The sequence below is a fragment of the Falco rusticolus genome, chromosome 6 (genome assembly GCF_015220075.1).
Source record: "Falco rusticolus isolate bFalRus1 chromosome 6, bFalRus1.pri, whole genome shotgun sequence".
NCBI classification, from domain to species: domain Eukaryota; kingdom Metazoa; phylum Chordata; class Aves; order Falconiformes; family Falconidae; genus Falco; species Falco rusticolus.
This window is the reverse complement of record NC_051192.1, coordinates 17244384-17257195: the sequence shown is the minus strand read 5'-3', so window position 1 is coordinate 17257195 and position 12812 is coordinate 17244384. Positions and strand designations below refer to the sequence as shown.

The 12812-nt window shown below is 55.3% G+C and overlaps 3 protein-coding genes across 7 annotated transcripts in view; 1 reads left to right on the top strand and 2 right to left on the bottom strand.

Moving 5' to 3' along the window:
- The window catches only part of IFT172 (intraflagellar transport 172), a 38501-nt gene extending 33229 nt beyond the window's left edge, over positions 1–5272 (top strand). For both annotated transcript variants that reach the window (XM_037392573.1, XM_037392572.1), the window contains exons 42-48: positions 42–161; positions 1645–1740; positions 2408–2467; positions 3261–3359; positions 3763–3916; positions 4743–4834; positions 5106–5272. In XM_037392573.1, coding sequence (XP_037248470.1) covers positions 42–161; positions 1645–1740; positions 2408–2467; positions 3261–3359; positions 3763–3916; positions 4743–4834; positions 5106–5195 — 711 coding nt within the window. In that variant the 3' untranslated portion in view covers positions 5196–5272. The remainder of the gene's footprint in view (positions 1–41; positions 162–1644; positions 1741–2407; positions 2468–3260; positions 3360–3762; positions 3917–4742; positions 4835–5105) is intronic.
- Positions 5273–5542: 270 nt separating this feature from the next.
- KRTCAP3 (keratinocyte associated protein 3) lies at positions 5543–8134 on the bottom strand. 2 transcript variants are annotated; one of them, XR_005105070.1, is made up of 6 exons: positions 7925–8134; positions 7790–7849; positions 6995–7195; positions 6640–6853; positions 6195–6289; positions 5543–6001 (listed from the first exon to the last, which is right to left on the bottom strand). XR_005105070.1 is itself a non-coding variant. In XM_037393059.1 (6 exons), the coding sequence occupies exons 1-5, from the start codon at positions 8123–8125 to the stop codon at positions 6203–6205; spliced, it is 684 nt and encodes a 227-aa protein (XP_037248956.1). In that variant the 5' UTR covers positions 8126–8134; the 3' UTR covers positions 5543–6001; positions 6195–6202. The 2 variants fall into 2 exon arrangements, 1 of the variants encoding a protein (XP_037248956.1); XM_037393059.1 differs by having other exon boundaries at positions 6640–6774.
- A 573-nt stretch (positions 8135–8707) lies between these two features.
- NRBP1 (nuclear receptor binding protein 1) overlaps positions 8708–12812 on the bottom strand; it is a 43303-nt gene continuing 39198 nt past the window's right edge. For 2 of the 3 annotated variants that reach the window (XM_037392343.1, XM_037392345.1), the window contains 6 exons: positions 10333–10383; positions 10092–10227; positions 9948–10001; positions 9469–9532; positions 9336–9391; positions 8708–9131 (listed from right to left, as the gene is read on the bottom strand). In XM_037392343.1, the coding sequence (XP_037248240.1) occupies positions 9033–9131; positions 9336–9391; positions 9469–9532; positions 9948–10001; positions 10092–10227; positions 10333–10383 (460 nt within the window). In that variant the 3' untranslated portion in view covers positions 8708–9032. The remainder of the gene's footprint in view (positions 9132–9335; positions 9392–9468; positions 9533–9947; positions 10002–10091; positions 10228–10332; positions 10384–12812) is intronic. The other variant, XM_037392344.1, reaches the window with a different exon arrangement.

Here is a 12812-nt window from a genome sequence, read left to right as displayed (position 1 = left end):
TGTGCTCTCATGTTCTCAGTTACTCCTTTTCTCTTCTTCAGTGTGAAAACTTAGTAAAGTCAAGTGAGGCAAACACTCCAGCACATGAGGAGTTTGAAACGATGCTGCTGATCTCTCACTACTATGCCACCCGCTCCGCTGCTCAGGGCGTGAAGCAACTGGTAAGGTTTTTGAAGTTCCTTTGCCAGGTCACCAACCTGAGTGGAGAGCCCTGTGGGGATGTGCAGGTTCAAGGCTATTCACAGTTCACTGTTCCACTTCATGGATCACACGCATGAGAATGGGACTACAGTGATCTGGGAACCCACCACTATCAGGTGGAACTGGAGATGGTCGTCTTCTTATAGTAGCACCTGCCCCCAGCCACTGCGGCTGAGATGTAAACCAGTGGGAAGCTGATCCGTGTGCTTGGCATGACTTGTGAGAGCAGACACACCAGTAGGAATTTAGGGATTGCACAAAATTGTGGACTTCCCAGGAGAGGCATTGCTTCCTCTTCAGCTGTCCTGAGCCAAGAGAGCTGCTGGGCTTCACACATGGTCTTGAGAGCAGATTGGCTTCAGGAGCTCGTGTGCCTGTGTGCTTGGCCTCTCAGGGGGCTTTGGGAGCTTGTGAGCACGGGTGCTCAGCATCACACAGGGCTTCAGCGGGTGCTGGGCCTGCTATGGGGCTTTGGGACTCATGGGCCCGGACACCAGGCCTCACAAGGCACTGCGAGTGGTTTTGAGTCTCATGTGCATTGGGATTTGTTCCGGGCCACGAGACAGAGCAGGGTCCCTGCTGAAGTCTTGATCCATATAGGATTGTGGAATTGTTCTAGAGCTCTGTATGAGTGTGGGACTGGAGCTGTGATAGAGCAGGCTGTGAAAAAGAAAGGTTGCCACATCTAGGACCCCAGTAGAAGTCATAGGGGGGACTGGGGCTTCCCCTTGGCTGCATGTGTAGGTGTTGGGGTTCCAGAGACATATCGGACAGAAAAAGCCATGTCTGATGGCTTGGAAACCTATACAGACCCATACAGTTGCGGAACGTTGAGGTGTTGGGTAGTCTATTTGGGATCGTGAAGGAGGGGTGGCCTTCTCAGTTCTGGTGTGATGATAACCTATCTGGCAAACAGAAAAGTGAAATCTCCCTTCAATTCCTCACCCCCACTCCAAAATTCTTATGTGATTGAATACAAGAAAAAACTCACTGTGACACTGGCTAAACACCAGAGCAGGATTCTTGGAGAGGTTGGAGAGTGTCCATCCCTTGAGATACCCAACCAGACGTATTCCTGAACAACCTGCTGCAGCTGACTGCTTTGAACAGGGCAGGCGCGTGGACTAGGAAATCACCAGAGATCCCTTCCAACCTCAGCTATTCTGTGACTCAAATGGTGGGGACTTGGGTGCACCTTCTGGTGAAAAATAGCAAGGTTTATAAAGCAGAACTTAATCTTCAGGTGACAGTCCTCCTGTGTCTTCACACAGTGAGGGTACTTAGGGTCATGACCGAAGTTTTAACCTTTGTTTGCTGCATGTCAGGAGTATGTAGGTGCAGAGTCCCTGCCGTGAGTCTGGGGCAGTATGATCTCATGAGATCCCTTCCGACCCGATTTTTCTGCACCGATTGTTGTGGTTTTACTGTCTTTTGTGTCTGCAGGACACTGTGGCTGCCAAGCTGTCCATTTCCCTGCTGCGCCACACTGAGCTTCTCCCTGCAGACAAGGCTTTCTATGAAGCTGGGATAGCTGCCAAGGTAAGAGCTATCTGCCACCACAGCAGCTGAGGAGGTGGGGGACCCTAGGCTCAGGGATTCTCAATTCTATCTTCCCCTGTCCTCTCCTAGCTGCACTGGTAGACCAGCAGCCAGACACTGGCACTGGAGGCCTTCCCTCAAGCAGCTTGCCAGCCTCCATACTTTGTTGTGGGCTGGCAGTAGGTGGTGGGAGGGTGGACCTCAGCCAGCAAGGGGACATGAACTGCAGACCCAGCGGGTAGACCAGAAGCCATGTTAAATTGCATGGCTGTGTTAGTGTAGGTGCAAGGCTCCTAACTGCTCTGCTTTGCTCTGGGTCACCTAAGTGAAACTCACTCCTGAGGCTACAGGCTCTGACTGCCTGCCCAGAGATAAAGATGTATAGCAAGCACAGCAGCATGTTCTCACTGTCTGATGCTGGCTGTGCAATGCCTGACTCCATCCTGTGGGACAGCCTGTGGGTAGGAGGCTGCTTGTCCCAGTGGTTGCCTGTGAAGCAGTCCTCAGGGATGGTGAGCCGGGATGTGTACTCCTCCATTACCTGTGTTGCAAGCAGGATGTTGTTGCACAAACAGAACCACATCCTCCCTACCCGTTGCTCAAGCAGGAAAGTTGTGGCTGTGAAGATAAGCTGCCTGGTCTCATTTGGGGTTCTTCTCTGTACTAGGCAGCCAGCTGGGAGAACATGGCATTCATCTTCCTGAATCGCTTCCTAGACCTCTCAGATGTACGTATATGCTGGAGGGAGGGCGATCGTACTTCAAATGGGCTGTAGGGACAAAGCAGACCTTCAGCCTAGCCCGGGTACTCCTGAGGCTTGAATGTGGCAGCACGTGTTTGAGCTGGTGCTGATAGAGGACCCTGGACGCTGCTCAGCGTGTGTGTGTGCACGGCACTGAGCACCCCAGCACCAGCTGGAAGTACTTGCCCCGACAGGCACCTGAGCAGCCCTGACCATGTCACCCTGTGTGTCCCAATGCCACCACGCATGCATGTTGCAGCAAAGAGAGAGCTGGCCCAAGAGTTTAGGCCTGTAGTCTTCACGGCTGTGAGTGCCATTACAGCTTTCAGGATGATCTCATCTGAGTTGTTCCAAGGGAAGGAAAATACCTGAGGGGTGGAGGGCATGGCCCAGTGCTTTAGCCACTGTGATACAAGACTCAGGAGCCCCCCATGCCAGTCAGCTCCTTTCTTGACTAGCAGGTTGTTCACCAGAAAACACCAAACCCTCGGATGCTGACCTTACTGTACCAGTCTTCCAAGTGCTGTCAGCAGCTGCTGGGAAGAAAACGGCTCCCCTCATTTCATCTTTCCCTTCTTTGAGGCCACCTGACAGCTTGAGTGGCACAGTATTTCAGGGGCACGCATCCTCTGACGCTGCAGAGGATGGCCACAAATGCCACCTCCCAGGAGGGCCCAGTTAATAGATAAGGGCATCAGTAATGCCCTTTGCAGGGGCATTATGTAGACTGTACCATCCAAGGATGGCATTGCCTAGTGCCCCACCTCTTCTTTCTCAGGCTATTGAAGAAGGGAACCTGGATTCTCTGGACCACTCTGATTTCCAGAATACAGACATTCCTTTTGAAGTGCCACTTCCAGCCCAACAGCACGTGCCTGTGAGTGTCATCTGCTTTCTTCAGCTACCTTGAACATCAGTGCTGCTTCAGGGCCCTCCCTGAACAGGGACTGGGGCAAGGGTGGGACAGCAGGCACTACAGCAGATGGAAATGCACTCAGCACTGCCCTGTGTCCCTTCCCCCCACACACAAACACACATGCAGCCCCTGTACATACATACAACCAGACACACACGCACATTTTCTCATGCTCCCCCCAAAAATACATGTGTACGCTCACCCCCCTGCCCCCCCAGATACACACACACGCATGTGTGTGTGCACATCCCACACGCACATTCATGTGTCCCGCTCTCCCCAGCGTGCTCGCTGGTGCTGCAGAGCAGCAGCTGGGCAGTGAACGGCATGGTGTATCAGGGGTGCGCTGGCCTCTGCCCTGCAGGAGGAGAAGCGGGAGGAGGTCAGGGACTGGGTGCTCACCATGTCCATGGACCAGCGGCTGGAGCAGGTGCTGCCACAAGATGAGCGTGACACCTATGAAGCCTCACTGGTGGCAGCAAATACAGGGTTGCGTGCCCTGCCCTGTGTGCTTACAGGTAAGCTCCAGGCCAGCTCACACGTACACAGTGGTGTACATGGTGCCATGCAGGGAGTGGGAATGTGTTGCAGGGGGTGGCCTGGGCAGGAGTTCAGGCTGCGTTGTAAGAGGAGGAGGGAGACTGTGTGGCTGTGGGGTACCAGCTGGAAGAGACAGGAGGACCCATTTTTTACTGCGAGGATGACTGAGCACTGGAACAGGTTGCACAGAAGTCATAGTATCTCCATACCTGGAGACAGTCAAAAGTCATCTGGACATGGTCCTGGGCAACCAGCTGTGAGTGGCCCCACCTGAGCAGGGAGGTTGGACCATATAGACCCCAGAGGTCCTTGCTAACCTCAGCTGTTCTGTTTCTATGATTCTGTGAGTGCTTAGTCTCACACAGCACCGCCTAGGAGACTGGCCTGGCAGGCCAGCACACAACCAGTCCCTGCTGTCTGTTCTAGCAAGTCCCTCGACTTGCAAACTTCAGTGAGGGCTTGGGGCGTAGGACTTGGAGTGGGTCAGAGAAGAGGAGAGCAGGAGCAGGCCACCAGCAATAGCACTCAGTAGCACTCTGGCTCCAGAGGTCAGGAGCAGCATGCTATCACTTGACATACTCACTTGGGTATCCTTGCGAGCAGGCAGCTCAACCTTCACCTTCCTTTGATCCTGCCGTTGTGGGAACCCCCTTCCTGAGGCATCTCAAAGCCAGAGGCAACGTTATTTCCCTGGGAACTCCCATTGCCCCCGTGGGAGCAGCCCGCCACGGCAGAGAGGGAAGGGGTGTGTGAGCAGGGGTCTCCTGTGGGTCTCTGTTTCTGAAGGTGTCATTGTACAACCAGGGTACCCTGTGCTAAGAAACAAGATAGAGTTCAAGCGGCCAGGCCGAGAAGCCAACAAGGACACATGGAACAAGTTTCTGATGGCTGTCAAGGTGAGCCAGGTGCCCCGTGGGGCAGGGAGACAGGCTGCAGGGGGTTCAGCCCCTCATGCTGACAGTGAAACAGTCCCACTGGGTGGAGATACACCGAACCAGGGCAGTTTTAATGCACCCTCCCTATGTGCTGCTGGGTGGGGATTAATCTCACAGCGCTGGGGCAGCCCCAGCCCTGCCTGTGCAGCTCTGTCAAGCCCCGGGGGTACCCTTGAGCAGGGGGTGACAGCACTGCCCCTTTGCCAGTGCCAAGGGCTCTTTCATTCTGCAGACATCCCACAGCCCTGCGTGCCAAGACGTGCTCAAGTTCCTCAGCCAGTGGTGTGGGGGACTCCCGAGCACCAGCTTCTCCTTCCAGTGAGCTGGACCATGGCAGTTTTCAATCCCGTTCTTCAGCATCCTCCACTTCTACTTGCAATAAATGTGTGTCTCAACCCTGCGCTGCTCCTGTCTGCTGACGGATGCTGAGCCCAGGAGCACCGGTCCCAGGGCACCGGGCAGTAACCCTGGACACATGCGTGTCAGCCTCAGCCTCGCTGTGCTGAACATGCGCCCTGCACCCTGAGGGGTGACTGTCACACTGGGACCATGTATCTGTCTACATCCCTGTGCCTGGTAGGGGGCGAGCACAGAGATGGGCTTACACACCAGCTGCACTGCCCTTCCACCAGTGGGCCCAGTTCCCAGATACCCACACTGGGGAGCCAGTGTGAAAAGGAAAAGTTTATTTACTCAGAAACAACAGAGGCTCATGACAAAAGGATTCTTCACCTTTCATTCCTTGCCCTGCCTGAGCACAGGCACAGCAAACTGAACCTGCCTGCTCTGCTGCAGGGCCACCAGCCAGCCCCCAGGCCAGCCCTGCCTGTTGCCAGGCCCCAGCACCTCTGCCCTCCCCCCCCCAGCACCGCATGTGGAACACCCAGTGGAGCCTTCAGTGTGCTGGGAAGGGCTTGTGTGCCTCCCCAGCCCCAGGAGAGTGTCAGGGGCTTACGGCACTTGCCTGGTGACCCTGGGTAACTTGTGCCTGGAACCTGCAGGGTTGTTGCAGGGTGGGGGGCTGCGGGGGGTGCACCCCTACCCCCTGCATCCCACCCTACCCACACCTAAACCTCGGGCAGGAGCATGGAGCAGGTGCCACTTCACCTTGTTGGATTGCAGCACCACCTGGAAGAGAAAAGCACGCATGAGTGCAGGGCGGTGCTGTAGGGCCAGGCGGCATGCTGATGCCGCTGGCCAGTAGTTTGTAGCATGTGCTTGGAAAAAGAGGTTTTCAGGCGACTGGTGTGGGCAGGGGCCCTCTTGACAGTGGAGCCTGCCCCCTCCCATCTCCCAGGCATAGCCCACGCGCTGCACACACCTCTCCAGCTAGGCACAGGAGTCAGCCAGCCTGGCCAGCAGTTGCTGCTGCATCTCATGTGGTGGCCCCTCCTTCACTGTACTTGGCTGGGCCAGCTAAAAAGGAAAAAGAAAAAGCAAAGTGGAGGGTCGCAGGGATGTGTGAAAGGCTGGACCAGGTTGGGGGGGGGGGGGGGGAGGGGCGCGGGGGTCCACATTCACTCGGGACAGCCAGGACAAACTGGCCTATCAGAGGTATGAAGAGGTGGGTCCCTCTGCAACTACCCAAGATGAAGGTCTTCCAGTCTGTCACCAAGGCTGGATAGAAGAGGTTCAGACCTGACATGCCCTGCCTCCCACTGCTGCACAGCCTGCTTGTATGGGAACAAGGGCCCAGGAGGTCTCAGCACCTTCAAAAAGGCAGCAACAGTGGGACAGGGAGACCTGTCCAGCTTGATTGGCCATACCTGCTCTTTGGCGTAGCTGCGTGCACAGGGCCCAATGCCCCGCAAGATCAGGGCCACCAAACCGCACCTGCCGGACAGCACAGCTTCTGTGGCCGCCAGCACCATGGAGGGGAACCAGAGCGCCAGGGCCGTGTCCTGCAGAGCAGAGGGTTGCAGGTTCCTCAAGGAGCAAGGTCCACTGCGCCCAGCCGACCTGCACGCAGCTGAGCGGAGGCTGTGCAGGCAAGTGGGGGAGAGAAGGGCGCAAGAGGAAGACAGGCAGAGAGAGGATGGGCAAGAGAGGGAGAAAGAAAAAGATGAGAGGAAGCAAGAGACAGAGAGTGGGAGGTGGCGTATGGCAGACCTACGCACTCACATAGATGCGCGTGGTGTTGAAAGGACAGTCGTTGGTCACTATGGCTGCACGCGCATCAGCAGGCAGCGCAGAGCTGTTGCAGCCCCTGATGAGGTGCATGCCCCGGCTGTGAACGGTGAGGGCAATGGCCAGCACCAGGCCTGCGCTGCACACTGTGGACAGGAGGCAGTTCAACAGGGACATGCTCAGCAGGGTCCAATGCTGCAGGCAGCAAAGAGAATACATGAGAGCGGGGCTGGCCAAAGCTGGGGCAATGCCGGGGCTGGGCACTGCCACTGTATGGGGCACAGCCACTCTGCAGGGTAACGGGGGTGCTGGGAACCCCACGGACCTTCATGCCAAGCAACCACGTGCAACCTCCTGCCCCTTCTGACATGGCTCAGTCCCACGCTCAGGTGAGGTTTTTGCACCTTTTACCCCCTCCCGTGAGCCCAGGGCTACCAGCCGGCCCCTTCCACAGGCTCCTGCGCCCAGAGAGCCCAGCTCCGCTGCCAGGTTAAGCCCCCACCAGCAGCAGCCTTTGTCCACCCTGCCTGTGCCAACGGAGGGATGGACGCCTGACTCCACGGAGGGAGAGATGCCTGAGCCCACGGAGGGAGGGACGGGACGCCTGAGCCCACGGAGGGAGGGACGCCTGAGCCCACGGAGGGAGGGACGCCTAACCCCGGCTGCGCTGCCCACGCCGCTGCCGGCGGCACCCACAGCCTGGCGAGCCGCCGAGGCGGAAGGAGGCACCGGGGACAAGGTCCAGGGGAGCGGCTGCCGGCGGGGGCTGGGCCCCGACCCCGCACTCACCAGGGCCGCCTGGGACAGGTTGTGCGACACCAGGATGGCGACGATACCCACGGCGATGCTCTGCGGGGAGAGATCCGCGCTCAACGCCCGCGCCGGCTGCCCCCCACCCCCCGCCACGCTCCCGCCCGCTCTCACCAGCAGCCCGGAGCCCACGGACACCACGTTGGCCACCGCGTACTCGGGGGTGACGGCGAGGCGGGCGCCGGCGACGTGCCGCAGGACCGAGCCGTGCACGATGGCGCCCAGCACCAGGCTGCCGTGGCCCAGCACGATGAGCGCCAGCCCCGCGCCCATCAGCCGCCCCGGCTCCGCCAGCGCCCGCCGCCCGCCCGCCATGGCCGCCGCCGCCCCGCCCGCCGTCCGGCACCGCCCCGGGGCACGGCCGCCCGCCCCGCCCCCCCGGAAAGAGCCAGCACTCGCGAATTTACAAAACAGCTTTATTAAAAATAGGAAATGATAGAAATGAGATGCAGGAGCGGTGCCAGGCCCGGCAGCGCGCACAACCGCGGGCTCGGCCCCGCAAAGCTTCCCGGCAGGGAAAAGGGGTCCGGGCCGCCCCCGCCAGCCCCGGGGCGCTGGCAGCGGCGGGGGACGGGGGGCCAGGGCCGCGCTGAGCACGGGGCGCAGCCCGCACCGGCGGCGCAGGGCGGAGCGCAGGGCTGCGCAAAACCAGTAAACAAAGTGCGGCCGAAGAGGGAGGGAAAGAGGCAGGCAAGGCAGCAGGCAGGTGCTGCAGGGGCCCGGCCCCCCCCCCCCCCCCCCCCCCCCCGGCTCCCTCTGCGCGGGAAGGAGGGTAGAGACTGTCACCGGAGGCAGGTGCAGAGTGGGGTGCAGGACTTACCTTTAAATTAAAAAAAAAAAAAAAAACAAACGAAAAAAAAAAACCCCAAACAAACAAAAAAATCCCAACCATTTCTGTGCTGTGCAAAAGACACTTTGTACAATTCAAACAGAACAAACTCCATGCACATGAATGGGGCTACAGAACACCCCGAAAGCCAGGACTCAGCTCCACGGCACCACCTGGCAAAATCCCAACAAAACCAGGGCTGGAAATAATACTGATGCACAAAGTCCCCTTTAATAGGCGGCCAGGGAGGACTGTTGCTGAGCCCAGCCACAGCACATGCTGGATGAGCTTCCCAAGCACTGCAGCTGGGGTCTTGCTGATGCCCTACAGTGATGGACTGACACAGGAGTCACAGGCAACAAAGCTGCACTGGCCGCCTGGAGCCGAGGGCTGCTAAGATGACACAGTCACTGCCGTAAGGGTTCCGTTCCGGGTGTAGTAGAACTTGCTGAATGCCTCTTCAAGTAAACAGGTAAGTCTGCTCTGGTCAGCCTGGGAAGAAAAAGCAACAGGGAGGGGTAAGTCCAGTCCACCCAAAACTCAGAGCTTGGCTGAAGCCTGCCAGGGCACATGGGCAGGGACACATCGTATTTCTCCTACCTCCCCAGCTAGAGAAGGACCAATCTGGCATAAACCAGTTAAGTCTGAGAAAGGAATGCAGACCTATATCCCTACCTGAGCCCCAGGCCTGCTTACCTCACTGATGAATCCAAGCTGGACTAGTTCAGCTGCCAGCTCCTGGATGTTGTCATCTGCAACACAGGGAAGGGTGTAAACCCCAGGTCTGAGTGCACTGCTGGCCTCAGTGCAAGGGAAGAAAGGTACTTACTAGGCTGCAGGTCACAGCTCAAGTGTCGATTCAACTTGTCTTCCAGTTTCAGCAGCAGTGTTAACTGCAGGGTAAAGAAGTTCTCATGAGGGACTGCAATCTTGCAAGCTGCCACAGGCTGTGGCCACCACAGCCCACCAGAAATATCCCCAGAAATCCCCCTCAGGATAGGAACCACCCCCCTCCTTGCTAGACTCCTGTGGGGCTCTGGACAACCGCATCCAGTTCCATTCCAAACCACAGCCAGCAGCACCATTGTACAGAGGAAGCCTGAACCTGGGGGTGGGCTGAAAATATTTGCTACGTGCCAAAGTCAGCCACAGGGCACAGGCCTTGACCTGGCTTCGGGCCCTGAAGAGGGCAGCTGTGACAGAAGAGGGTCACACCAGCAGCACATCAGCATGCTGGAGCCGTGAGCTCTGCACAGCTGCCCTGGCACACCCCCATAAAGCATGCTTAGCCGCCCGATGGGAACATACATGGTGCTTCACTCCCTCCTCTACCGACTCAATGTTGCACTGCATCAGTACCACCTGAAAGAAAAGCAGAGACACCCCCTGACTTACTGCTGCTCCACAGCACAGCTGCCTGGGGAGGGGAGGAATGGAGCTCCCATCTCTCACCTTGCGGGTCTCCACCTCAGCAGGCTCTGGAGTTGGGGTTTTCACTGATGGTGGAGCAATAGGAGATTTCACCACTACCTGCTGCGGCTGCTGGGGTCGCGGCATCCCAAAAGCTGTGAGTGGGTAGATACCATTCCTACAAGAGAAGAGCAGAGTCTGAGGTTATGTCTCTCCAAAATTTTTTCAGTCTCACACACAGTTAAAGTTGCCCTTTAAAAAAAAAAAAAAAAGAATCTTTTACCTTACATCCTCCAGGAACTTGTCCAGCTCCAATGCGGGAGACTGTGAGAAGCTGGAAAATAAAAGAAGGAAAAAAATTACCATGGTGAGAAGTCATCTAACAGAACCATCCACTCAAGTCTCTTTGGATGCAATTTCAAATCCTTATGTCCTAGACTATGGCTGTGCCAGTGGGCCAGATAAGTACAGACAGAGGCAGCCAGCGAAAGGCAAAAGAGACTCCAACCTTCCTGTACTGGAAGCAACTATTCATAGAAGCTAATGATGAGGCAACGTTTTAATTGTGGCAGAACAGGTATCACCTCCCTGTAGAGGGTTGTCCAATGCAAGCGATTATTTGGACACCAGCCCAATAACACCATGTTCCTAGCAAGGCTTTACAAAGAGATCTGTTATACCAGACCCATGAACCTGTGTCCCATCTCCAGAAGAGCAAGGGCACTCAGCACTGCAAAGACAAGAATCTCTGCAGCAGCTGACGGCACAGTATGACCAGCTACATCACTCCAAACCAGAAGCTTGAAACTACACCTCAGGATTTAATGCCCCACCCAAATATTTCTTACTGGAGCTTGGGATACTTTCATTCTCTCTGTAATTTCTTTCCCAGATTGCTCATTTAGGTGGCTTCTTAAATGTAGTGTCCCAGAGGAAGTTCTCCTACCAATTCATTTTTAATTCTCCATCTTCTAATTCCATTGAACATCAACATCTTCCTTGCTGGTGGCTGATGGAGGACAGTAAGCACTGTCAACCCACCCACCCCCACCCCCGCCATAACTTGCTGTATCTCCACTGTTCTTCCTCTTTCTCACCCTCAAGAACATACAGTTCCTCTGTGCGGTGACAATGATTTCCAGCCCCTTGGTGAAGTCAGCTCTGACCTGCCCCAGGACTATTCACAAAGGTTGCCACTTCGTATGCATACACTGCACAGGTAACATCTTTAGACGTTTCACCCAACCACCGTAACCTTCCCCCCGCTATGTGGCACCCTGATACCATGTTAGCTCTCGCCTACAGCTGCACAGCAGTGCGTTATCAAGAAACTGGAAAAGGTCTTTTCCTGTGGTGTTACTTCACAGCCTTCTCAGACAGAGCAGCAGTTCTTTTTTCTCTAAAGCAAGCTATTACTGTCTTTTGCATGGCACAGAGTTACCAGCACCAGAATAGTCCACAGCAAGTACCTCATTTCTTTCTGGTTTTGGCTAACAAGACAATGCAGGTTCTCCTGCTTTACCCATTCCCCAGAAAAACACTTTCCTCATCACCTTAGTCAATTCAGCTGTTTAGCCTCCACTTGAGCACATCTTCCCTTCAACTGGTTTCAACAAAAACTTTGAACAGCCAGTCTTGCCCCTTCCACTGTCTTAAGACTGCTTTGAAGAATTTCAGAGATTAGCCAGAGGCTGCAAGCTGCTTGAATCCTGCCATGATTCCCACTGCTTTGCTGTTCCATCAGATCTAGTGTAGGATGCACACCCACCTCAGTTCCCCAGACCACTCTCCAGCTCTTTCCAACACACAACATATCTGCTACTTTTCCATCCTCCAGGTGCAGCAGTAGTTTTCAGCAAAAATTTATGATTTTCTCTAGCAGCTCAGTTTGCATGGCACTCTGATAAATCATCTAGAAATTATGCTCTCTGACATTTCAAGTCATGACTATGCTTTCTTCTTCTTTTTCCAGCACCCCTGAGATACTGCACTATCAAAAAGCAAGTCCTAGGCTGGCATATGCCAGATATTTAGACTGCTGGGGATTGGCTAAGTCCAATATATGTAAAGAACTTCTCTCACAGCTTTGGCTCTTCACTCTTTATCCTCCATTTTGAACCTTTAATTAACAAAAAAAAAAACATTCCAAACAGAATTCAATACTATTATTTACTAGTGCTAGGAAGATCAGATTGTCAGGTTTTAGAAAGGTCTGTATCATAGAACCACAGAATGGTTTGGGTGGGAAGGGACCTTAAAGACCATCCAGTTCCCACCCCCCCGCCACGGGCAGGGCCCCCTCCCCCCAGCGCAGGCTGCCCCCAGCCCCGTCCAGCCTGGCCTTGAGCCCTGCCAGGGATGGGGCACCCACAGCTGCTCTGGGCAGCCTGGGCCAGCGCCTCGCCGCCCTCACAGGGAAGAATTTCTGCCTCATCTCTCATCTCCATCTCCCCTCTCTCATGTAAAGCCATTTCCCTATGCCCTGTCACTACAGGCCTTTGTACAAAGTCCCTCTCCAGCTTTCTTGTTGACCTCTTTAGGTACTGGAAGGCTCAAAGAGCTTCTCAAATGAACAGTGCTTTTTTTTTTCCTTGTCATCTTGATTACTTTTGTTCAGTAGCCTGAGCATCCCAGAATGCTGAGCTACCCTGAAAGCACCCTGGTCTTCTCTGGAAACACAGTATCCACATCTTAAGACTTTTCAGCTAATCCCTCAACTAGCTGAGGTTTCATTACCCAAAATTTCACATCACTTTTTGGCAC